Here is a 26,012-nt window from a genome sequence, read left to right on the forward strand (position 1 = left end):
TGGAGGGGGGGGTTGCTATGAGTCAGCATTGACACCATGGCAGTGAGTTTGGTTTGGGATCATACAGATCACTGTTTAAAGTTTAGGAACTAACACAGTGGCTGCAACAATGGACTGGGACAGGGCAGAAGTGAGAGTGATGCATGACGGACAGTGTTTCCCTCTGTTGTGCACTGGGCCACTGAGAGTGGGCAAGGACTTGGAAGCACCTAACAGCAAAAAATGAAAGCAAAGGTGGTCAGGAGCACATGAAAGATTTCTGCTTCCATTGAATCCTGGGTCTTCTGGGGCATGACCCATTCCAAAGGCTGCACCAGAGATCCGTTGGGGAAACTCCACTAGGTGAACTGGATTCTCCCTCAAACTACTTGTAAAATGAGGAGTTAAGACCGAAAAATCATGGTGTTTGATGAAGCAGAAGACAGCTATACAAAGAGTATTGAATTGCCAGTAGGGGGACAAACATTGCTTTATTACATCAACACCCTATATGTTTAAGACAGATATTCTGGCAAACTTGTGACTGACATTATCAGTGAATATTATTGTAAAATTTCCCTGACAACCAACTCCCATTGTTTGTCTAAATAGCATTCAGCCATGAAAGGATTTATTCTATACAAGTGAATAATTCAGATATTGCTATATGGAATTAGTCTACATTAGCCCAATATCCCTCTCTCAACAGTGTTTTAAAATTTTAGTACCAGGGTCTAATCAATGAAAATATTAACAGAAGATCTTTGTACCCCAGGGAGATGATAGATAAGACTCTCTACCATAAATTAACAAGGAGGTCTCTAAAGGGAGCCAAAGGCAGATAAAATAAAACAAAACAAAATAAAAAAAGTAACATAGATCCAGGAGTGGTTTTGGGGTTCATACTGAAACCTAGCTCCAATTTAAGAACAATTTATTTTTACATCATGGCCCTGCTGGGTGCTATACCAAAGTGTGATGAAGAAATACGATGGTGTCCAGCTATCAGATAAAATAGTGACTGGGGTCTTAAAGGCTTGTTTCCAAACAAGCAGCCATCTAAGTGAGATGTCAACTAAGTCCACATGGAAGAAGCACATCATCAGTGACTGAAGGATCATCAATAATATATTCCAAAGCCGAAAGAGGGAACCGTATCAGAGGCTACAATGTGAGATTCTGATTTGCAAAAGGCTATGGATGACAGCGAGAGCCCAATATACATTTATAAGATCTACATAGGACTTCAACCCAGTGACGCAAGGTGTGAATGCAATATCCCGGCGTGGAGTAGGGAACCAGTGGAGAGGTCTGGGAGGCTGGCCCCAGCACCATAAATTAAGTGGATTCCTGCCCCTCCCCCGAAAAGAATTTGTTCCAAAGGACGACATTCACTCTGCAGCTCCTGGAGATGAACATATCTGATCAGAGCACACGGGAGCAGATGAAGGGGCAGGAGGAGAGAGTGGAACACAGCCTGGCCCACCAGGCCGTGAGGATGATGTTCCTGAGTAGAGCAGCCAGTCCACAGAGAGAACAACATGGCTGGCCCCACTATGAGACATGATGCCCCTCAGTGACTAAGGGCGATACAGGGGACAGCACCGGAGACACAGTGTGGGAATTGCACCTGACCTGATCCCACCACACCGAGGCAAATCACTGGGGGAGTGCAGCGGAACAGCAAGGGAATGGAGTGGCAAGGTCCCCAGGGAATGCTGAAAGTGGACTTTGGGGCCAGGGCGTGGTGCCCCAACAGACTGGACTGGAAAACGCTCCTAAGGGCCAGCAAACGATCCCTGAACTAACTACAAGCTTTTCTCTTGTGAAGTGTTTTGTTTTGTTCTTTGTCAGTGGTGTGTTTTTGTTGTTTTGTCTGGTTGTATACTGTTGCTTTGTTTTCCTCTGTCTTGTTTTCGTGCATGTTAGTGTCTCCACAGGTCTGTCTGAATAGGACAGGCTGGATGAACTATCTGGAGGAAAAATAATGGGACGGACAGTTCCTGGGGGACTTGGGGTGGGGGGGTAGGAGGGGTAAGGAAGTGGTGTTAACAAACACAGGGACAAGGGAACAATATGGAACCCAATATGGTAGAGAGGGGGGAGTGGCAGGCCTGGTGGGAAATGATCAAGGGTAAGGTTGCTTAGAGAAGAGGTATACTCCAGCCCAGGTGGCAACAAAGCATGGTAGTAGGGCAGGAGGAAGGTCAAGGGAGATGGAGGAAAGAGGTAGGAGTCAAAGGGCATTTATGGAGGTCTAGACAAAGACATGTACATGCAAATATATATAGGAGGATGGGGAAATAGATCTATGTGTCTATATTTATAGGTTAAGTATTAAGGTGGCAGAAGGACCTTGGGCCTCTACTCAAACACTCCCTCAATGCATGAATACTTTCTTTTATTAAATTGGAACTCTATGATGCTCACTCTCCCGACACAACGGCTGGAGCCAAAGTGGGTGAACAAGTAAATGTGGTGAAGAAAGCTGATGGTGCCCGGCTATCAAAAGAGATAGTGACTGGGGGCTTAAAGGCTTGAAGATAAACAAGTGGCCATCTAGCTCAGAAGCAACAAAACCCACATGGAAGAACACACCAGCCTGTGTGATCGAGTGGTCCCGAAGGGATCAGTTACCAGGCATCAAAGAACAAAAAATCGTATCATTGACTGCACACCTCCATGATAGGATCGCTGAAGACAAATGGGTGCATAAGCAAATGTGGTGAAGAAAGCTGATGGTGCCCGGCTATCAAAAGAGATAGTGTCTGGGGGTCTTAAAGGCTTGAAGGTGAACAAGCGGCCATCTAGCTCAGAAGCAAATAAGCCCACATGGAAGAGGCACACCGGCCAGTGCAATCACGAGGTGCCAATGGGACAAGGTATAAGGCATCATGCAAAAAAAAAAAGATATATAAATATATATATACCATATTGAATGAAGGGAGAAGTACAGAGTGGAGACCCAAGGCCCAAGTGTCAGCCAATGGAGATCCCCTCATAGAGGGGTTTAGGAGAGGAGATGGGTTAATTAGGGTACGAGGTAGTACTGATAAAGAACACAGCTTTCCCCCAGATCCTGGATGCTTCCTTCCCCCAACTACCATGATCCGAATTCTACCTTGCAGGGCTGGATAGGGCAGAGGTTGTACACTGGTACATATGAGGGCTGGAGGCACAGGGAATCCAGGGTGGATGATAACTTCAGGACCAAGGGTGTGAGGGGCAATGCTGGGAGTGGAGGGTGAGTGGGTTGGAAAGGGGGAACTGATTACAAGGAAGCCACATGTGACCTCCTCCCTGGGAGAGGGACGGTAGAGAAGGGGGGGGGGGGGAAGGGAGACTCTGGATAGGGCAAGATATGACAAAATAACGATGTATAAATTACCAAGGGCACATGAGGGAGGGGGGAGAAGGGAGGGAGGGGGAAAAAAGAGGACCTGATGCAAAGGGCTTAAGTGGAGAGCAAATGCTTTGAAAATGATTGGGGCAGGGAATGTATGGATGTGCTTTATACAATTGATGTATGTATATGTATGGATTGTGGTAAGAGTTGTATGAGTCCCTAATAAAATGTAAAAAAAAAGAGGAGGAAAAAAAAGAAAATGACTAGGGCAAAGAATGTACAGATGTGCTATATACCATTGATGTATGTATATGTATGGACTGTGATAAGAGTTGTATGAGCCCCTAATAAATTGTTTTTTAAAAAAAGATCTACATAGGAAATAAGACTCAGATGATTTCCCTCTACCCATAACAGAGGGATGGGAAGAAACTGGTTACCAAATAAGAGTGCACTGGAGATTTGACCATAGGAGATCAAAATCATAAACTAACCTTGAACGGTTAAAACTTAGTTGATCCTCCCTCTGATGCACGTTGGGCCAGACCTGGTTTTCTATATTTTGTTTTTGTTCTTATTGGGGTTTATCTCAAATGTGTTTTGTCATTGGGGGTAACGCTATTGAGTTTGTGTTACATGTTTTTCCGTTTTTAAGTATATGAAACCCAGCATTGATGAACTTGGGACAGCAGTAGCATCGGGGTTCCTAGGGGCTACAGTGAGGAAGGGAGGAAGATAAAGGGGAAGTCATATCAAGGAGTTCAAGAGAAAGAGAATGTTTTGAAAATGATGGTGGTAGCAACTGTACAATTACTGCTTGATGTGATTGAACTATAGAGCAATAAAATGGCTTTGATGGGGGGGGGATTTCTGTCCCCAATTTTCAGTGACTTTTTACTTGAGCGTTTAGAAAACACAAAAATGCATTCCACTTGCTCCACAGTAATATAAGAAATGCCTAGAAAGGAATCTACTGAGTCCATTCAGACTCACAGAAACCCTATAGGGCAGCATAGAAAAGCACCCCCCCTACCCCCGCATCACACCCAGACTAACTCTTTAAAGGAGTTGAAAGCCTCATCTTGATTCCACAGAGCGGTTGGTGGTTTTGAACGACTGATTTTGAGTTTAGCACCCCAACGCGCTAAACTCTGTCCCACGATGACAGCAGAGCCCTCTAGAAAGGATAGAGCAGTTGACCAAATCTTTAAGTTGGCAGTATTGGACAGGGATTTTAAACGGCTGGGGGTTCTAGTTCGACTTTTGAGAGGCATGTAGTCTTACTGTCTCTTTACTAAGTAAGGAGATCCTCCACCTGTGGGTCGCGAACCCCTTTCACAGGGGTTACTTGGTTCACAACAGTAGCAAACTTAGTCTTCTCTGATTTGAGGTTTGGCAGGTGGTTTCGTTTGGTGTTAGTCCGCTTTTCCAAGGAGCTCTCTGTGTTATCAATACAATAAGCAGAGGGACTTTAGCAACAAACCTCCTAATTTTTTTCAAGTATAACAATAAGCAGGGAATCATTTTTGTACATCTCTCATGCTTTTCTATAAAATGATTCAACAAAAAGCCAGCCCCTTCCCAATCCCCCTCTCCCCCCCCCCCACCAAAGAACAAACGTCCCCACCGGTACCGGTCGGCAGCTCCCTTGGTAAGCAAACGAATGGGTGCACGTAGTTCCCACTAAGGTGGCATTTTGCACACCTAGAATTAGACATTGGGTGTTCTTTATTGTTCTTCATTACACTTTTCACTGGGGATCAATTCGCCTTAACTGTCAGCAGACTCCCGGGTCGCTCTACGGCGTCCACGCAATGTAACGTACCCGTGAGGGGCGGCGTCCGCGCAACGTACCCGTGAGGGGCGGCGTCCGCGCAACGTACCCGTGAGGGGCGGCGTCCGCGCAACGTACCCGTGAGGGGCGGCGTCCGCGCAACGTACCCATGAAGGGGCGTCCACGAAACGGACCCGTGAAGGGGGCGTCCGCGCAACGTATCCCTGAGGGGCGGCGTCCGCGCAAAGTACCCGTGAGGGGGCGTCCGCGCAACGTACCTGTGAGGGGCGGCGTCCCGCAGTGACGTCGAATCTGGCAGCCGGAAGTTGGCTCGTCCTACGGGGGGGGGGGGGGAGTCAGGGCGCTGAGCGGACTTCCGGCGGCGTTTGGAGGCCTGCTAGCTTCTCGTTGACGTTACTGTGTCGCCGCTGTTTCTCCCCGAGGCCCGGTCCTTGCTAGCCCTGCAGACGCGGCCGGCAAGTTCTGCGCCTCACCGCCCCGGAGACCCGTCACCCCTCGAAGGCCGCCTCCCGGGGGCCGCGCGCGCACCTTCTCGCTGGCGCCCCCCGGGCCCAGGCGCGGGGACACTTTCCTCCCCCGCTTCTCGGAGCGGCGGCGGCGGCGGCGGCGGCGTAAGTGCCCACGGTCTAGCGCTGCTTACGAGGAGAGCCCGGGGCGGAGTAAGGGTTCTGTGAATCTGCTCACTTGAGGAAAGACTTTTGGGGAGCCGGGGCTGCCGAGGCCACCGCCACCACTTGGGTGACACCCGGAGTTTGAGCCCTCCTTGAGCATCGAGCCCTTAGGTCTGTAGCGACTCCTTGTAATGGATCTGGCTTTCTCGCTTGCGCGTGGGGGCACCGTTCGACACTGCAGGTGACACGGGTGGGAGGTCGGGCCGTGAAGCAGGATTCTCATCTGTATGCAATGAAAGGGTAGCGGACTAAGCGTTTACATGTACAGGTTACCTCTTCTGCATTTTGCACCTGTAGGCGATAAAAGGGCCTTGCTTTGGGACTGATTTTGGTTTTGTGCATTTCCTGGCAGAACGACTTAACGGCCTGGAAGCTGAGTGCTACTTAATCTTCATATCCACTAAGTAGTCACTTTGGCAACTATCTGAAAAAGGATTTAGCATTCTGCCTCTCAAAAAAGGGTTACCATAATCTATATGGCTGGAAAATTATCCTAAGTTGACATTGCTTGAGCAAATGATACTGATAGTGCCTTGTTTATGGACTATCGTAATGATGCGGTTATATTAGACTTTGGTGAATTCCAACGACTTTGCATATTTTGCATTGGACTGCTAACTACGAGGTCAGTGATTCAAACCCGCCAGCCCCTCCCTCTACCAGAGAAAGAGTGTCCTGTCTGCCCTGGGAGAGATTTATAGCCTTGGAAATCCTAGATTACGTGTTAGAATTGATTCATGGCCTTGGAGTTTTTTGGTGTTCACTGTGTTAAGTTTCTTGCATTTTTGAAGAGGAAATTTTGAAGGTTTAGACAAGATCTTCATACATCAAGTTTTCAAAGTTCATGATGCTGTTGCAATAAATTGATATGCGTATGCAGTGCCGTGTGTGTGTGTGTGTGTGTGTATAGTTCCAGTTAGCATGCCTGTAGAGTCCAAACAATATTTTAGAGATACACTGATTTAAAAAGATTTTCCAAGTTCTTTTTTGTAAAGTATATTTAGTTGTAATAAATCATAGTACACTGAAACCATCAAACTGAAAAGACGAGAACATTCATAAGCATTGTAAATGATAAAATAACACAGACTGTTCTCAAAGTTCAGGAACTTACAAGCTAGTTGGGGAGAAAGAAACCAAAAACACCTTATGACTTAATTGATTTTTAAAAGATAAACTATCTCCAGATAAGGAAGAACTGATGGGTGATGAGGGACGTCCTACCCCACCAGGGCACTTGTAAAGTACATTTGGAAAAATGGATTTCAGTGGATACCACTTTAATCCATCTCCTTACTCCCAACCCATATAGAAATATAGGCATTTTAATGGAAATTATGTAGCAGTTGAGGAATTAACTGATGTTGATGGTGCTGTCATGGATTATGCTTTGGGCTGCTAACCATCAGGTCAGTAGTTTGAAACCATTAGCCCCTCCATGAAGAAGGTGGGTCTTTCCACTCACATGAAGAGTACAGTTAAAGGATTTACTGAGGCAGTTCTACCCTATCCCATATCCTACACTCATTAAGAGTTACTATTTTGGGGTAGTTTTGTATGTTGTAGTTCTGTTTACTCACTTTACTTAGTTGTTTCTCCCAAAGTGGGAAATTTGAGCACATATAATATTTTGAGCAAATTATTCTATACAGAGCTACAGTATTGCCTTACTCACTATACCTCAGCAGTTAGCTTAGTTGTGCCAGTTCTGTTGCACTATCTGTTTGGAGTTGATTTACTCAATGAGAGAGCTTCAGAAAGTATGTGAGAAAATGGGAGTAAAAGATTAGGGAATTTTTCCACAAACGTTTTGAGTTCCCCTCAAGGTTACTGTTAAACAATCTAGAAGAATGCTTGGAAAGTTCTTTATAGCTACGCTATAAAGTTCATTATAGCTACGCTTCAAACAAACTTAATATGAAGCAGAAATGTGAGAAAGCTTTTAAAAAATAGCCCTTTTAATAGAATTGAATGGGTAGAATTTCATTCAACTAGTTAACACTTTTACATAGTTTTGATTACTTATCTGACAGTTCCTTGTTATTATGCTATTACTGTGTAACAGCCAAACCAAACTGCTATTGAGTCCATTCCAACTCATCAAAAAACTCTTCCTCCCTTGCTATCAAGTCGATTTCGACTCGTACCTATAAAAAAGTATGTTTTTGATGTAGATTGTGTATATATTTAAAAAACAGGTTTTTGACACAGTTACCTGATGTTCTCTTTGTAAGCAAATAGCAATTTAATTTGTGCAAAATAGCAAATGTTATATTTCACTAATATAACTTCAGGTAACTTTATGGTTGAATTGTCACCAGTGATTCGCTATCCTAGCTGGATGATCAGAATTTGTTTAGCTTCAGTTTAGTTAGGAAAACACCTCCTTTTTACAACTTGCCCTCGGTTTCTTTTTCCTCCTTGTCTAGACGTGGATGCAGTGTCATTTGCAAGCAAAGTCTGGCACTGTTGCGCTCGGAAGAAGGGAGAGTACATCTTTTCTTCATTGCAGGTCTTCTGTCACTTGGAAGACTCAACAGTAGCTGAAAATAAAATTCCCGAGAGAATCACTACTTAGGTGAATCTTGGGTACTTCTTGATGTCAACTGCAAGCAACTTTGGTTTTGTGGGAAGCAATTTCCATGATGTTTTTGTTTTTTTTAACAAACAGCCCAAATCCCCTGATTAGGAGGGAAAGGGGGTGGGGCGGGAGAACCCCTTGACATTTTCAAAGCTTTTATTAAGGACTTAGGATGATTGGAGCAAGAAGATGAAATCCTGCTTTCTCGCTGCAGGTCGGGCGTAAAATCCCATGCCGGTGGTAGAACAGCAAGAAAAGCAGTGGGGCTCTCAGAAAACCGAGGAGCCCAGGTGGCATATGGGTTATGTGAGAGCCTCCTTGGTTTTGTTCTCACCACGAGTGGAAGGAAAATGGGAAGGTTAGAGCTAGTTTCCTTACAGTGTAGTGGATGCTGTACCTGTGTCCCAAATTCCAGGTAACTAGCTAGTGAGCTTTAGGAACCTGTTCAACTTTGTTTATTAACAAATGGTTTTAGAAGTGAGTTGATGGCTGAACATGCACGTGTATCCACACAACATTTGGAGTTACTGTATGAACTCGAGTATAAGCTGACCTAATTTTACCACAAAACTGCATTAAAAAGTGTGCTGAAAAACTGCACATACGGTACTTGCAACGGAACTTTAAAATTTTGTTTCTCTAACTTTCCATATACACTTGTGACACATTTAATTCCTAACTGATTCATCCTGCTCATATACCAATTCTAAAAGTGTTTTCCTCACTGACATTTCCTAAAAGATCATTCTCGGCGTGCCTTCTCTTGGGTTCTAGTTCTTTATGTTCAATAAATCAAATGAACATAAGACATTTTTGCCAACTCTTCTGTTAGATAGGCACGTGTGGGCTGAGAATGAGGCCCAGCAATGTTAAATCATAGGTTATCTTGTCATGCTAGCCTCCGTCTATTGGGATGGATGGATGGATGGTCTTTACCTGGAGAACAGTTGATCAGTGATTATATGGTACAGAAACTTTTGTTCATTTGTGTGACACTTTACCTTTTTCATGGTAATTACTTTAAAACGGTTTTCTAACTTCAAATCATTAAAAATTAATTACTCTTGATCCTTTTGGCTAGCAGCCAAATGTTTTAACCACTGTACCAGCAGGGTTCCTCACTGAGGAGGAAATATATCTGGGAACAACTTTTATAAATAACTTCCAAACTATAGTGTTTTCTGAGGTTGAATGTACTATGAAAATTTTACTTCAGGAAAAATGGAATATTACATGTTCACCTGCAGAAGAGGTAGAATATTGGCCAACAGATTTCAGATTTGCTAGTAAAGCTTATCATAAAATATATTTTCTGCCTACTACTGGCCTCTCAACTTAGGACTTTTCTGTCAAAGAAAAAAACCCTGTAATTTATTATGACTATTATTATATATAGTACTGTAGTGTAATAATTTGAATTTCTTGTAACTTATGGGCTCATTGAATCAAAACTGGAGAGTTTCACAGTTTCCCTCTCTTTTTTGGTTAAAGTAGGACAAAATGTCAAAAATTAGGAGGAAGGTCACAGTGGAAAATACCAAAACCATATCTGATAGCACATCTCGAAGACCCAGTGTGTTTGAAAGGCTTGGACCCAGCACGGGCAGTACAGCAGAGGTGAGTTGTCACTAGCACAGCCACCATTGTTCATTGGTGTGCTGATTTGTATAAGTAAAGTGAACATGCCTATATTGCAGCATCAGAAAGAAAAAGTTAAATGTATTTTGTAAAAAGGAATGAAAGGGTTTATAGGTTATTCTGCTTTGTTTCATTCTGTATCCTAGGTTGGCTGGAATTTTTATAGTATTTGTTTTACTTTTTCAACAGCATTTTTTAAGCAATACGTGTGAAATTTATATGACACTATCTATCTCGTAGACACAGTGTCGGAATTGGTTGAAGACTGGAACCTGCCTCTATGGAAACACGTGCAGATTCATACACGGGCCTTCACCTCGAGGCAAAGGGTATAGCAGCGGGTACAGAAGGTAACTGCAGAATTTCTGTCTCTGAATTGTTCACACAGTTTGAAAAGATCACTTTTGTAACTACGTGTAAAAAATCTGAAATACAGTCATATATTTTATCAGATTGTTTACTTTTGTGGTAATCTTAACAATAGACTAGGATTGGTAAGATTTTTTGTTAAATTTTAATTAAAATTAAAAAAAATAATTGGCTTACTAGTCCAGTATTGTTTTAACAATAGAGTTTTAAAATATATCTGTATGGCTTACTTTTTCCTTTTATTATAATGTGTTAAATAGTTTAAGATGATGGCAAAATCCCATGGTGTTTGCAGCATCAGTGTGTCTAAATTTCTTTTTATTGAGGGGAAACTATTTTGAAATGTGAATATGTTAACATTTAAATGGGTATAATTATAGCTTTCTAAGATAGTCTGAATTCGGATATTAATGACAGAGAAGATCTAATGCAAACTCTACAGTTAAATTGTATTTGTTAAATACCTTATCTTTTGGATAATTATAAGTGAAATGTGTATTTTTATTTGGAAAATTTTCCATTTTGCCTTTAATAAAACTCAAAAAACCCAGACTCAGTACCATTGAGTCAATTCTGACTCATAACAACCTTGTAGGGCAGGGAGAGAACTGCCCCTGTGGATTTCTGAGATTGTAATTGTTTATAGGAGTAGAAAGTATCAGCCTCAGAGAGGCTGGTGGTTTCAAACTGCTGACCTTGTGGTTAGCAGTCCAACAAGTAACCACTAGAAGGCTGTGATAAATGAAACTTAGCAAATAACGACCTTTCATTTTTTTTTGTATTTTTATAATTAACAACTTTTAAAGATGTAATTTGAGGGCGTCACAGAGTATGTGGACAAATGGAATTGAAAAGTCATAGAATTTTTCCATGAACTCTTTGAAGACCCTCTCATACATAGAAAAATTGTAACAAAGCAGCTTAATTGATTGTTGTACAGAAACTTTGCTTGTTTCTAAGGTTGAGTTTGTAAATTGTTTTAGCTACAGCAACAGCTTAAAAAACTGGATGTTAAAGAAGACAACCTCTGGGTAGTTTTTGAAATTCATTACACTTAAAAATTCAGATAGTTAACATTAAGTAATGTTCTGTTGACTTAAACATTGCATGGGTTCAGTGTATTTGTGGTGTTAAGTACTGTTTCTTGTATTTAGATTAACTTTTGCCCTTTCTGCTAGTATGGGATAATAAGCGTTTGTTATATATGCTTAATTCCATATGTATATACAACTGGAAGACTATTTTATATTTATGTTAATACTATGGTTTTAATATGGTTTATTTCATCTTTGAATTTTATGGTTAGCCAGCTCAAATTTTATAGAAATCATTCTTGAGGAAAATGGTCAGAGAAATCTATCCAATATAGAATAAAGTAAGAAAACTGGATTTAGAAATATCTTTGTTAAATTACGCAGCTTCAAGCGTGTTTTTTTCCACGAACTTTTTGAAGTCCTTGTCATAAATATAAGAAGGCTTGAAGGTAAACAAGCGGCCATCTAGCCCAGAAGCAACAAAGCCCACATGGAAGAAGCACACCAGCCTGTGCGATCACAAAGGGTCAAGGGGACCAGGTATCAAGTACCAAAGGGGGCGGGGGCAATCCTATCACTGTGAGTGATGGGAGTGCGTGATGGGGACCCAATGCCCATCTGTAGACAGCTGGACATCCCTTGCAGAGGGGTACTGGGGAGGAGATGAGTCACTCAGGGTACAGTGTAGCTAAACTTACAATCTTCCTCTAGTTCTTAAACGCTTCCTCACCCCCACTATCATTATCCCAATTCTACCTTGCAAACCTGGTTAGACCAGAGGATGCACAGCGGTGCAGATGGGAACTGGAAACATAGGGAATCCAGGACAGATGAACCCCTCAGGACCAGTGGTGAGAGTGACGATATCAGGAGGGAAGTGGGAAGGGGGGGTGTAGAAAGGGAATCGATTACAAGGATCTATATATAATCTCCCTGGGGGATGGGCAACAGAAAAGTGGGTGAAGGGAGACTACAGGCAGTGTGAGATATGATAAAATATAATTTATAAATTATCAAGTGTTCATGGGGGAGGGGGGAGAGAAAATGAGCTGATTCTAGGAGCTTAAGCGGAAAGCAAGAATTCTGAGATGGTGAGGGCAACAATGGTGAGTCTGTAACTCTACGAAAGGTGGCCTGGTGAGTTGTGGGTTGGGCTGCTAACCACAAGGTCAGCACTTTCAAACCTGTAGCCTCTCTGCGGTAGAAGGATAAGGCTTTCTACTTCCATGGAGTTAGAGTCTAAGAAACCCACAGGGGCATTCCTGCCATGTCCGTTACGGTCACTCTGACTTGGAATTAACATCCCTCCCTGGTAACCATCAAAGAATGTGGTTTTGGTTTTTCTCTGTAGAAGTCTTCCTTGACTTTTCATAATAGTAAACTCATACAGTATTTAGTATTTCCGGGACTGTTTACCTTTCTGTTGTTGAAGTGTTGCATTTTCTAAATTTTTGAAATGTTGCCAAATATTTTTCCCCAGTTTATGGGTTCTCTTTATCACTCTCTTAGAGAAGTCTTCTGATGCGCCTAGAACATAATTTTTAGAAGGGTCCCAGTTGTCCAGTTTATTTTTTGCTGTTTATGCATTTTTATTATGTTTAATAGTGTATTCATATCATAAATTAGGATATAGAAATTTACTTCTTTTTTCTTTTGGTGATCTCTATAGTTTTAGGTTTATATTTAGGTCTTTGATCCATATTGAATTAGTTTCTATATATGGTATGAGGTATAGACCTGTTTTTCTTTCTTTTTCTGTTAATGCACACACAGTTTTGTGAGCACATTTTTTAAAGAAACTCCTCTTCCCATAAAATGGATTTGAGCTCTTTGTTGAAAATCAACTGTCCATAAGTGGATAAATAAATTCTTCTCATTTCTGCTCCACTCATCTGTGTCTCATTGTGTCCAGTGCACGGGTGGCTTGTCTATTGTAACTAATAGTTTCATCAGGGTAGTGCGAGAGCCTATTTTATTCTTGTTCTGTAGTGCTTTACTTATCCAGAGTCTCTTTCCTTCCCATATGAAGTCAATGATTATTGTTTCCATCTTTTTAAAGACTGTTGGTTGACCGTGGGTGGAAGTTGCATTGTATTCATGGATCACTTTGTTGGGACCCCTTGCGGCATGGTCGTTACACATTGGGCTGCTAACTGCCAGCCCCCCAGTTAAGAGACAACCAGGTGCTCCTCACGAGAAAGCGATGGCTTTCTCTTTTGTAAAGAGTTACAGACTCCGAAACTCACAGGAGCAGTTCTGACCTGCCCTAGATGGCAACAGTGTTATGAGCAGAGTATAGTCTTCTACTTAGGTAAGTCCCTTTTGGTTTCTTGTGGTAGTGTTCCCAGTTTTCTTTGTATAGGGTTTTTTTTTAGTCTGCCTAGGTTTATTCTTCAGTTCGTCATCTTTGGGCTGCTATTGTGAATGGTACTGTTTTTCAGAGTTCTCAGGTAAAAGAATCAGACTGGATTTTGTATGCTGATCTTGTACTCTGCTGCATTGCTAATCTTTCCAGTAGTTTCTTGCCAAGTCTCGGGAATCTTCTATGTATCTTATATCATCTGGAATAATTTTCGTCTGGTTTATCAAGTTGACTGCCTTTAATTTCCCTTCCTTAGACCCTGGCAAGGACACAAACTACTTTGCTGAGTAGGAAGAATGAAGGACCTCTCTGTCTGGTCCCCAGTCTCAGGAGGAGGCTTTCAGCTTCTCCCCATTGAGGAGAAAGCTGGCTGTTGGTTTTACACACATGCCTTCATTATGTGGGGGAAGTTCCCTTCTTCTTTCTATTCTGCTGAGTTTGCATTAGGAATGGGTATTGGATTTTATCAAATGACGTTTTTGCAACAATAGATATGATCATGTGGGGGTTTTAATGTACACAGTGGATAATGATTGTTTTTCTAATGTTGAAGCATCCTGTGTACCAGATGTGAGTTTCACTTGTTTGTGGTGTTTTACTCTTGATGTAGTATTGGAGTCTACTGGGTAGGATTTTGTTGAGGATTTGTATGCCTATTTTCACGAGGGAGATTGGACTGTAACTTTTTGGTGTCAGGGTTGTGTTCACTTCATACAGTCAATTTAGAGGCATTCCTTCCTTCATTGTGGTATAGTTTGAGTATGATTGGTTATCAGTCTTCTTTGAATATTTAGTAGAATTCTCCAGTGAAGTCATCAAGGCCAGGGCCTTTTGTGGGGACTGGGAGAGTTTTTTAATTACTGGTTCATTTTATTATTTTGCTGTTAGCCTGTTCAGATTTTCTACCTCCATTCATGTTGGTTTACGTAAGTCACGTGTTTCTAGATATTCGCCCATTTCTTTTAGATTTTCAAATTTGTCAGAATATTCTGTTATTATTTCAGTTGGTTGGGTTGTGGCGTTATCCATTTCATAATTGTTATAAGTTCGGTTTGTGTTAATACATAAGGGTGGGTGGGGAGGAGTGGACACTATGGTAGCCACTCCCTTTCCTGTTTCTGTCGAGTGGTGTGACTGGAGGGAGTGTAGGCACAGATCTCTGCTTGCCTGTCCTTAAGCGCATCGGCAGCCCAGGTGAGCAGTATTGTCCACCTTTGTCGCTGGGCTGGGCTCGTGGTGTGGGAGCAAATGGTGGCACTCAGCGGTAGGTGTGGCTGACTAGTGGGTGAACAATGCCCTACTCCTCTTAGATGGGGCTGAGCAAATAATTTTTAAAGGTGAGGAGATGGGAGGGGGGATGAGTTAAACAAAGAAGGAATGGGGGAAATTGACCATTAAAAAGAAAGAAAAGTGGGGGGGGGGAGGAGGCAAGAAAAACAAATGTAAAAGCTCAGGTAATTGTTGCAGCGATGCCCCCTGTAGTGTGATCTGCTGAAAGGAGCTGGACCAGGAGCTCAGAGAAAGGGTATGAACATGTGCTACATTGACGGTGGAGGCTCTAGACAAGGGTCCTGAATTTCCCTACAATTTGAGCTGCCATTCACCCAGGCAACTCAGGTGCAGCTGAGTCGACTCTGGAATGGTGCAGTGTGTGGTCTGTGTGGAGGAAAGCTGGGGGAGTGAGGGAAAGCCTCACCCTGGCTGGTCATAGAGTAAGGGTGAGAAAGCTGTCCCAGTTCACTGGTGTGGATCTGGTATATTCTTAAGTAGGAACAGCCAGTTACTCATTTCCTGCCCAGGCTCAATCCAGGATAGGGACTAGAACCTGGGGCCCAACAATTTCAACTGCCACCCCACAGGCTTCCTTTCCACTTTTCCACTTGGACTTTCAACTCAAGCGACTATGGTTCTTTCCTGGTGAGTTGTTAATTCCCCCTGCCTAGGCTCCCTTCTTGAGCTGTGGTAGCCAGTGCCACTAGTATTCTCCCAGCTCATAGACCTAACCTGTATTCTGTGCACCTTGTTCCATGCAGGGTCTGCTGTCTCCGTCCTAATATGGACTCCATGAAGTTAGCTTCTCCTAATCCATGTGTATTGTAGTTCTTTGTCCATTCATAGAATCTCAAGAGTTCCAGAATTCGTATGAGGTGGATTCCATTTGGGTCTGTGGATTTCTGCTGTAGAGGAATTGGGCAAAGTTGGTCACCAGTATATGTATTATGAACTTTTATTATGTGAAGGAAACTAAGGCGCATAAAATGTAGATGTGCATTGTAATGAGCACTGGTGCTTATTAACTACCAAGACATTTAATATCTATAGACCTATAAAATATACATGCAAATAGGAATATGTTCCTTCATAGTGAATTGACTCAAATGATTTATTTACTTAATCATGTACTTTTTATGAGTGATTAAATCGAAAGAATTGGCTTATTAATCAGCTATCACTTGACGTAGATGTGACCATGTGATTTCTTCACACATACATGCACAATTAAAAAAATTATTTTAAGTTTTGTCATTAATAGTGTAGGAGCATACATATCCAAACTCCTCTGGCTTCCCTATTTGCCAGGGGTCCGGAGATGCCTCGTCCATAGTAATCTGACACCAGCATCTGTGCTGGGCTTGATAATTTGTTGCTATGGGCACACAGAGCTCACAGATAAGACTCATAATTAAAGGGCCTTATTGAGGAAGCTAGTAGATTACCACAGTCCAGGATCAGTAAATGTAAGGGTAAAGCAACACCTCCCCTCAGCCAGCAACCAAATCTGTCTCTGGTCTCAGCCTCTACTGAGGGCTAGGATGCAGTCATCGATTCACAGCAAACTCCTCATCCAGTGGGCCAGTCTTTCTCCAGGCCTCAGCCTCGCAGTCCCTGGGCTTTTGCTACTGGGGGGCCCGAGAGTCAGCTGGCCTGTCATTCTGTCTCATATCCCAGTGTCTCGGACCAGGTGAGGAGAAGCCTTGGCTTCTCTGTGCCACGGTCTCTGGGCCTCCGCCACATCAGACAGAGAGAGGTCTTGGACATACTCTTCCTGTTTCACTGGGTTGTTTGTTTGTTTCCCAGATGGCTCTTGTACACAGGGGAATAGCTTTGATAGAGGTGTGGTTTTTGTCTCATAGCTGACCATATCCCCAAGGTAAAAGAAGGATGATGTGTTAAGTCACGCCGGCTAAGAAAGTAGTCTCAGGACATCTCTTACACATCTCTTACACATCAGATCATTGTTTTTGCCATTCACCATTTTAAACAACTTATTCTGCATGCCCCATCTTCTTTCCCCTTCTCCTGCATGCAGGATCTTATCTTCCCCTTTCTGTAAACTTTGCTTCCCTTTCCATCCTTCACCTCCCACCCCCAGTAACCTATCACATCTGCTTCTTTTGGTGTGAGAACCTTTTCTTGATTCAAACATATTGATATAGATATAGATAGGTAGATAGAGAGATAAAACTGGTCTCAAAATACTTGTCTTTTTATGTTACTAACTGCAAACACCATAATATCCTCTAAATGCGTTTATGTGTGTTTCATCCGTATTCTTAAACTATGCATAGTATTCCATTGAGGGTATGTATCAAAGCTTGTTTTGCCATTCTTCCACTGAGGGGCTTTTAGGTTGTTTCCATCTTCATGCTAGTGTGGCTAATACTGCTCTGAACATGAAAAAGCTCCCTGCCATCAAGTCTGTATTGACTCAGCGGAACCCTATAGGTCAGGGTAGAACTACCTTTGTGAGTGTCTGAGATTGTAACTCTTTGCTGTTCTTGCTATCGAGTTGGTTCTGACCCACACCGATGTTATGCACAGCAGAACAAAGCACTGCACTGTCCTCTGCCAGCCTCACAATTGTTCCTGTGCCTGAACACATTGTTGCAGTCACGGTGTCAGTCCAGCTCATTGAGGTCCTGTCTATTTTCCGCCGCCCCTCTGCTTTACCAAAAGTGATGTCCTTCTCCACGGACTGGTCTCTCCTGACAGTGTGTCCCATGTGGTAAGGCAATGTATCCAGGATGTAAGATGAGTAAAAACCCTCATCTTCTTTCCTCGGAGCAGCTGTTAGTTTTGAACTGCCGGCCCTGTATATGGCAACCAAGGCATCATCACTGTGCCACCAGGATGATGAGCATGGGCGTACTCACATCTGTTCATGCTGCGGTACTTATTTCTGTAGCACTACTTGATCTTCCAAGTCGTGCTATTGCTGGATGATATGGTACGCTTCAATTACCAATGTTTTGAGGGGGCGCCTCATTGCTTTCCGCAGTGATTATGCTGACTTACAGTCCTGCCAGCAGTGTGTGAGGGTCCCCGTCTCTCTGCACCCTCTCCAGCATTGGTTGCTTTCTGCTTTTTCAAAATTTGCTCTCAGCTTGTGGGTAAGATGATATCTCACCCTGTTTTGATATGCTTTTCTTGGATGCCTAGTGATTGCCAGCTTTTCCTGATATTTGTTGGCTGCTTGGATGTTTTATTTGGTGAAGTGTCTGTTCATAGCCTCTGCTGATTTTTAATTGCATTATTCATCTTTTTCTGTCTAGGGGTTTTCTTTTTGTCCTTTTGGTGTAATCTTATGATAACAGGTTTCTTATTTTTAGGGGATTCTATCGATCTACTCTGTATTTTTTCTATGTATGTCATATTATGTTTGATAATATGTACTAGGCCCCCTATATTTGTCCCTACTTTTTCATTGATAATCTTTATAGTTCTAGGATATACATTCAGGTCTTTAATCCATTTGAGTTTGTTGTATATGGACTGAGGTCTGCATCCTGATTAGATATATTTTGATGGTCAAAGAGGAACATAGCATTCTTTAACTTCCCTTGTCCTTAAGAGAACTGTGGGCACACTCTGTCCTCATCCTCTCTGAGTCCTTCCTCCCATCATCACTCACTTCCCGACGAGATGGCAATGAGTTTGGGGTTGTTGGTTCAAACCTTCACGTTGCTCTGGTCAATGTGATGCCACAGAGATTGTTCGTTTTAGCAAGTCATTATTATTGTTTAATTTGTTGTTAAATTAGGATTTAATACATATATCATACTTTAAAGGGCATAATGTTGTCGACCGTTTTCAGTAGTTAAGCTAAGCTGTTGTTTGGTTTTAGGACGATGTTAAGTGACATGCTTAGTTTGTGATTTAAAGATAATCTCAGGGCAGTAGTTTCAGGGTTCATCCAGCCTTCATGGCTCCAGGAAGTTTGGAGTCCATAAGAATTTAAAATTATGTTCTTCGTCTTTTCCACTTTTGATCAGGAATCTTCTATGATTATCTCTAATGTAAATGTTTACTTGTGATAACTTGGCTCACTTTTGTTCTTTAGCAAAGGGGGTGGTTGTTCATGAAGGCAATGACCGACCCTTTCATTCTGTCTCATTGCTCTTGAGTCAGTTATAATTCATAGTGACCCTATACGATGGAGTAGAAATTTTAAACTGACCTTGTGAGTTTCTAAACCAGAAAGCCTCATCTTCGTGCTCCCTTGGAGCCGCAGTGTTAGTCTGTCCCATATGGCTGCTATGAGCGACAGTCTCCGCCGAGGCCTTGTAGTGTGTTCTAAAACCAGGAAGTAGGAGGCCTCCTGCTCTCTTCTTCTCTTTCAGTATTACTGTGGCTCTTTGGGCCTCTGGACTTTCTGGGTAAAATTAAAGACTGCCCCCCCCCCCCGTAGGAGTATTCTTTAAGGGAATTTTGCTTTCCATCTCTTTTGTGTTTGCCACTTACTAAACTGATTGAACAGACAATATGCTTCTCTGTAATTCCCAGCGTAAGTTGTAAAGTCTTAAAGAACCATATAGAACAGAGAATTTCCCCATAGAGCTTCCAAGGACATATCTTTACAGGAGCCAACTGCTCTAGCTTTCTCCTGTGGAGCAAATAGTGGCTTCAGATGGCTGACTGCCACTCAGCCAAGCTCTGGACCACCACTCCACTCGCGCCCTTTCTAATAAGGATGCAAAAACAAACCAAGTGAGCATTCATGTGCGATATAATTTCCAGTATAAATTATAAAACCTTACCACTTAAGAGTAGTGTATTTTTCTTTCAATTTAAGGATATAATTGTTTTAATATTTTGCTTCGAATCCTTAAATTACTCTTATTCTGAAATAAAAAATTATGATTAGTACAAAAACTCCTGAATTTGCTTGGATACCTAAGATATCTGAAATATTTCTCAGCTGGATGTTGTGCAACCACCTAGTTTTATAGCTTATTATGCTGTTGGATTACTTAGATTAAAGCTTTATGTATGTCCCTACCTTTTTTTTTATTCATTTAGGTGAATAGTAAAATATGTCAACTTGTTAATTACAAACAGCTTATTCTCAGCTTGCATATAATTTTTTCTTCCTGTCAATAATACTTGCTTCCTCATGGGATTTTAAATGTGTACATTTTGGTTGAGGTGAGTAGAAAACATATAAATCTTGTTCATTTTTTTGTATATGAATAAACTGAAAGAAGTTTTAAAAAAATTAATTTTAGAGCCATGAGCAATTACAAAAACTGCTGAGCCTATGAGATGGTGTCAGTAAATATTTTTCTATAAAATGTTATGTAAAGATAACTTTTTGTTTCACTTTTTTGGTTCACAGGTCACCAGAAAGACCTACAGGGGATCTTAGAGAAAGAATGAAGAACAAGCGGCAAGATGTGGATGCTGAGTCTCAGAAGCGAAATACCGAAGAGTCATCCTCACCTGTTCGGGTAAGAACGCGTTTCCCTCAAGTTAAATTTCATAGTGCTTTATTATTTAGGTTATATTTTAAAGGTTTATTTTGTTCCGTTTTAAAGGTTATTTTGCTGAATACAGTAAATGTACAGTATGACATTCTGATATAGTCTATATGGTTAATTAATGTATTTGGTATGGAGGAAACTTTCAGAAAAACTCAAGAGTTCTCTAAATGTTTTTGTTCTTCGTGGTAGTGAAGATAAAGTGGGCTGATGAATAGAATTCAAGCTATTTTAAAGGATTTGTATCCTATGTAGGATTTCTGTCACTACGAGTCAGAAACGACCTTAATTAATGGCATTGAGTTTGGTTTGAATGGGGATTATGAGAACCTAAATTTATTCTTTGAGGAGCCCTGGTTGTGTATCGGATTATGCATTGGACTGCTAACCCAAGATCGGTAGTTCAAAACCCAGCTGCTCCTCAGGAGAAAAATGAGGCTGGCTTTCTCGTGTATGGAGTTACGGCCTTGGAACTCGAGAGAGGCAGTCCCACTGTGTCTTACAGGGTTGCTGTGAGTCAGAGTGGACTTGACAGCAGCGAGCTGAGTTGTTTTCCTCCCAGCAGTTTTGTTGGCATACAATTCCATGTATCATACAATTCAATAGTTCAGTCACACCAAGAAGAGTTGTATGATCACTTCAAATCAGTTTTAGAACATTTCATTCTTGTATTGATTGTTACTAGCAGCCTATTTTCCTCCAGCCTCCCCTGACATACTCCCAAGGAACCATTAATCTAGTTACTGTCTCTATAGATTTACTTATTCTGAATTTCATAGACAAAATCATTAAGTAACAAACTACCAAGAATAACAGTAAAACAGATGAAAACCTCAGTCAGAAAGAAAATATTAAAAGCTAGAACAAATTTAAATGGATCACAACTGAGATCAAATGATAGGGTATAATAGAGATTAGTTTAAATATATTCTAAGTTTTAAAATATTTAGCTTTTAAATATTTATGTTCTGCCTGTTTCTAAGGAAGATTTGAGAAAACTTTAGTTGAACACTTAATAGACTAATACAATGAATGTAAGGCGCAGGTGTACAGAAACTGAGGCAGCAGACTTAAATAAAAGATGTGACACAGCTTTAGCTGAATTTCCTGACAACTAAATCAAAAGAGAAGCGCAAGTAACTACTTTTTGTCTCTAAATTTGCCTAGTCTAGACATTTCATTAAAAATGGTCTCATACAGTTTCTGGTCTTTTAGGACCCATTTCTTTTACTTTGCTTAGTATTTTCAAGGTTCCTGAGAGACTATCACATGTGTCAGTGTTTTTATTGCCCTCTTTACTGTCTGGTAATATTATGTCATGGTAACATTACATTTTATTTGTCTTTTCATCAGTTGATAAACATGATTTTTTATTTGACATACATATCACATGGTGCTGAACAGTCATGTACAAGATTTTGTGTTGACGTATATTTTCATTTCTTTATATATCTAGGAATAGAATTACTAGATCATATTTTCTCAAATGTTTTGCTCATATTTTAGCTTTATAGGAGTACTTAAGGATTCTAGATATGTATTTTAAACACATTTTTATGTTGTGTGGCTCGCCTTCCCATTTGCTTTATGGCATCTTTCAAATTGTCCTACTGTTTTGCTATTCAGTTAGATCTTGAGACGCAGACTCGGTGGTGCGTGATCGTTTGTTTCTGTTATGAAGTATTCCCTGCGCATTATGTTCATTTCATGGCGTAAACCCGGACTCAACCGTTGTGGTTACATCAGGATAAGGGACACCTCTTTTTAAAGCGTTTATAACATTCTTAAATGAGTTTGAGTTTATGCTTAGGTTTGTAAGAAAATGCTATGATTTTAAGCTGGGAGCAGTCTTGAGAGTCTGTTGTGACTGGTTTCACCTTCTTCTTAGATACATTGTAGTTACATACAGATATTTTCATTGATTTTATCCCCTTTTTAGACGATTGAGATGGTAATGAACGACATTTAAAACGTCCTATATGATAGTAACTGCCTCGTAGATTTTTAAAATATCATCATCTGAATCCCCATGATCTGAATACCTTTTAGAAAGAATCTTCAAGAGGGAGACATAGGGAAAAGGAAGACATAAAAATCACCAAGGAGCGAACTCCAGAAAGTGAAGAAGAGACTGTAGAATGGGAAACTACTAGAGATGGTGAGTGGAAAGAGTCTTTGTAGAGTTGATTAATGATCTTCGACTGCATAGACATTTTGTGGGCTTCCAAACTCCTTTCAGTTGTTTCAGAACCATATTGTTGGTCTGTTTCTTTTTTACTAGGTTACAAGGCGGTAACCGTACAGTGGGAGAGAAAACAATTTACACTCTGTTTTCAACTTCTCAAGTTTTGGGTTTGTTTGTTTTTTTAAAGACTTTATTTTAAAATGCTGCAGTTCTTTGGGATTTTATTCTGTTGGTAAACTTTTGGAATTCTTGAATATTGATTTTTAAGAATTGCATCTAAATACTTGCTTGAAGTTTTATTGATATTGAAATGGGATTTTTAAATCTTAAGAACCTGTGAAAAATTATTTCTAAAAAATTGAAATCAGATGGTAATTGAGACTCAAATTAATTATTCATGTAAAATTAATAAAATCTTTGAGTTATTTTCTTAATAAGCACTTTTTAATATACTACTAAGAGTGTGCATGTTTTTCTAATACAGTTTATACAGTTATCTCAGTAACTTAGTAGCTTTTAATATTATTAGCACTTACCACTGAGTCCTGTGACATTGTAGGTTATCTGGACGGTAAACCCCAGCCAGGGTCAGCAGTGTGAGCCCACCAGCTATTCATGGGGAAAAATAGGAGGTTTTCTGTTCCTATAAAGATTTACAGCTTCGAAAACCCTCAGGGGCAGTTAGTTCTGTTGTCTTAGGGAGTTGCTATGAGTCAGAATTGACTAAATGGCAGTGAGTTTGGAGTATTGTGCTTTATGTGTCAAAAGAGCGATGCTTCATAGAGTTTTCATTGGCTGGTTTTTTTCTTGCAAGTAAATCACCAGGTATTTCTTCCACTGCTGAGTTGACTTGCATGTCCATCGTTTGATTAGCAGCCAAGCATGTTAATTGTTTATACCACTAAGGGAAACTGTTTACAGATGACAAAACTAAGCCGAAGAGTTTAAGAATTTAAGCTGCAAACCCAGACTAGTTGCATTCTGTGGGCCAACCATTTTGCTACTACAAATGCGGTTTATTAGAATGTTGCTCTGCTCACCTAGTTACACACGGCCTGTGACTGCATTGGACTCCAGCACCTCTTTATAAATTAGAATGTCACATCTTTGGAGGAAATCCATTTCATCTTGGGATAGTCTCTTAAAAAGCTGACTAAAATCACGAGGTAGCCTAATTTCTCTTCTGTAACATAGTAATAAGGGCAGTTGTGATGGTCCATTGCAGATTGAGATTTTTAAAAAGCTGGCAGATTACCTTTTTAACACCTGACAGTATTTCTTTTCTTTTTAATGATTAGGGTTTTTTTTTGAGCTTTTTATTTTTTTAATACCTCATTTTATTGGGAGCTTTTACAGTTGTCCTAACATTCCATAATTCCAGTCGTTCAAGCATAATTGTGTAATTGCTGCTACAGTCAGTTTCAAGACATTTTCTTCTTGAACTCTTTGATAGCAGTTCCCCTTTGTCCCACCCCACCCCCCTCTCTCTCCCACCTGTCCCCCCAGCATCCCTTGTTGTTATTGTTACAGATGGCTTTTTATATGTATGTGTGTGTATAAATCCCCTATTAAAGAACCAGAGAATGGCTAGGAATTTCATTAGTGCTATACTCTTCCCTGAATTCCTTGTCCTCCCCTATGCAGCCCCTCCATACAGACCTGTCCACTTGTCTTGCAGATGGGGTTTTGGTCTCCACTTTGTCCACGTTCCTTCACAAACACTTGATTGCTTGTTTTTGAACTTCTGATACCTATTCCCATCGACACCTCGTGATCACACCGGCTGGTGTGGTTCTTCCATGTGGGCTTTGTTGCTTCCCTGCTCAGTGGCTGCTTGCTTGACTACAAACCTTTAAGACTCCAGATGCTACGTTTTTTAATTGCCAGGCACCATCAGCTTTCTTCACCACATTTGCTTATGCACTCACTTTGTGTTCCGCAATTGTGTCGAGAACAGCATCACAGTATTGGAACAAATTGTTCTTGTACTTGGGTGAGATTTTGGTAGAGGCCAAAAGTCCATCTGCTTCTCTGTTGAATTTACATATAGGTATATGTATATACAAATGTACCTAATTTATATATTTACATACATGTATATAAATTTGTTGTTTTCCTCTTATTTTATCCTTTTCCTTCCTCCTGCCCCACTATTATCTTACCTATTGTTCACCTCTCAGTAATTCCTCTCAGACACTGCTCGATTGCTCTAACCCGACCAGGAACACAACACCCTCCTCTCTGTCAATTTTGTTATCCTTACTATTCCCCAGTCTGCCATTAGTGGCTCACCACTAAAAGGATTACTCCATTTTGAAGTGTATACATCCATTGCATTCTGGAGTGGCTACTTACTGTCTTTAAAGATAAAAATTTCCCCATTCCCTTTATAACAGTGTATTTTCATTGTTGAAAATTTCAACATTTCTGAAAAGCTTATCAGTTCTCCCTCCATTGAAGTTCTTTTAAGCTCTCCTTAAATCTAGGCATTCATTTCTGGTTGCTATCTACTTCATAGTCCTTGGTGATGCAAGGTTAGACTCTTGACTACTAGCCAAAAGGTCGGTGGTTCAAGTCCACCCACAGATGGCTCTGAAGACAGGCTGGGCCTTTGAAAGGGTCGCAGCCGTAAAGCCTAGTGCAGCAGTAAACTTGACAGCAACTAATAGATACAGTCAGCGTCTAGTCACATTCCATCTTCTCAGCAAGCTTGTGTATTTGTTATCCATGGTCTTTCTTAGCTACCTGGACACATTTTCCTCTTATCCCCGTATTCTCAGCTACTGCCCTTCCCTATTCCCTTTATAACTAAGTTTCCCAGAAAATTCTAAACCCAAATACTCTCTTTGCTTGCCTACACTGTGACATGTGATCCATTCCGCCACTAAAAAGGTATTGTTATAAAAATCATAGAAGATTCTGTTAAAGCAAAATATTAAAATGCAGACCATTGTCTCGACATATCCTCCCCATCTAGGGATTTTTATAATAATAGCATTTAAAAAAACCTTCTACTTCATCTCCTTCCTGCTCATCGTCAGCTTCTTCGTGAAAAAAAATAAAATAAAAAATAAAAAATAAAATAAAAAATAAAAAAACCTTTATTAACACCTAATTCATGTACTGTACAACTTTAATGGTTTAAATATTTAAACCATTGGTTTAAAAAGATTTGTGCAATCATCACATTTTAGAACATTTTCTTTATTCTTGTCTGCATTATTATTAGCTCCCCACTACTACCCAGTCTCTCCTGCCATACCTTAGTTACTGCCTCTGCGGATTTACCTGGCA

At 41.0% G+C, this 26,012-nt stretch overlaps 1 protein-coding gene across 11 annotated transcripts in view; it reads left to right on the top strand.

Moving 5' to 3' along the window:
* The first annotated feature begins 5,453 nt into the window (after positions 1 to 5,453).
* ZC3H13 (zinc finger CCCH-type containing 13) overlaps positions 5,454 to 26,012 on the top strand; it is a 92,389-nt gene continuing 71,830 nt past the window's right edge. For 4 of the 11 annotated variants that reach the window (XM_075532988.1, XM_075532993.1, XM_075532997.1 and 1 more), the window contains exons 1-5: positions 5,454 to 5,902; positions 9,864 to 9,989; positions 10,251 to 10,360; positions 20,392 to 20,503; positions 22,583 to 22,691. In XM_075532988.1, coding sequence (XP_075389103.1) covers positions 9,873 to 9,989; positions 10,251 to 10,360; positions 20,392 to 20,503; positions 22,583 to 22,691 — 448 coding nt within the window. In that variant the 5' untranslated portion in view covers positions 5,454 to 5,902; positions 9,864 to 9,872. The remainder of the gene's footprint in view (positions 5,903 to 9,863; positions 9,990 to 10,250; positions 10,361 to 20,391; positions 20,504 to 22,582; positions 22,692 to 26,012) is intronic. The other 7 variants (XM_075532996.1, XM_075532995.1, XM_075532998.1 and 4 more) reach the window with 4 other exon arrangements.

The sequence above is a fragment of the Tenrec ecaudatus genome, chromosome 15, assembly GCF_050624435.1.
Source record: "Tenrec ecaudatus isolate mTenEca1 chromosome 15, mTenEca1.hap1, whole genome shotgun sequence".
In the NCBI taxonomy this organism is placed as follows: domain Eukaryota; kingdom Metazoa; phylum Chordata; class Mammalia; order Afrosoricida; family Tenrecidae; genus Tenrec; species Tenrec ecaudatus.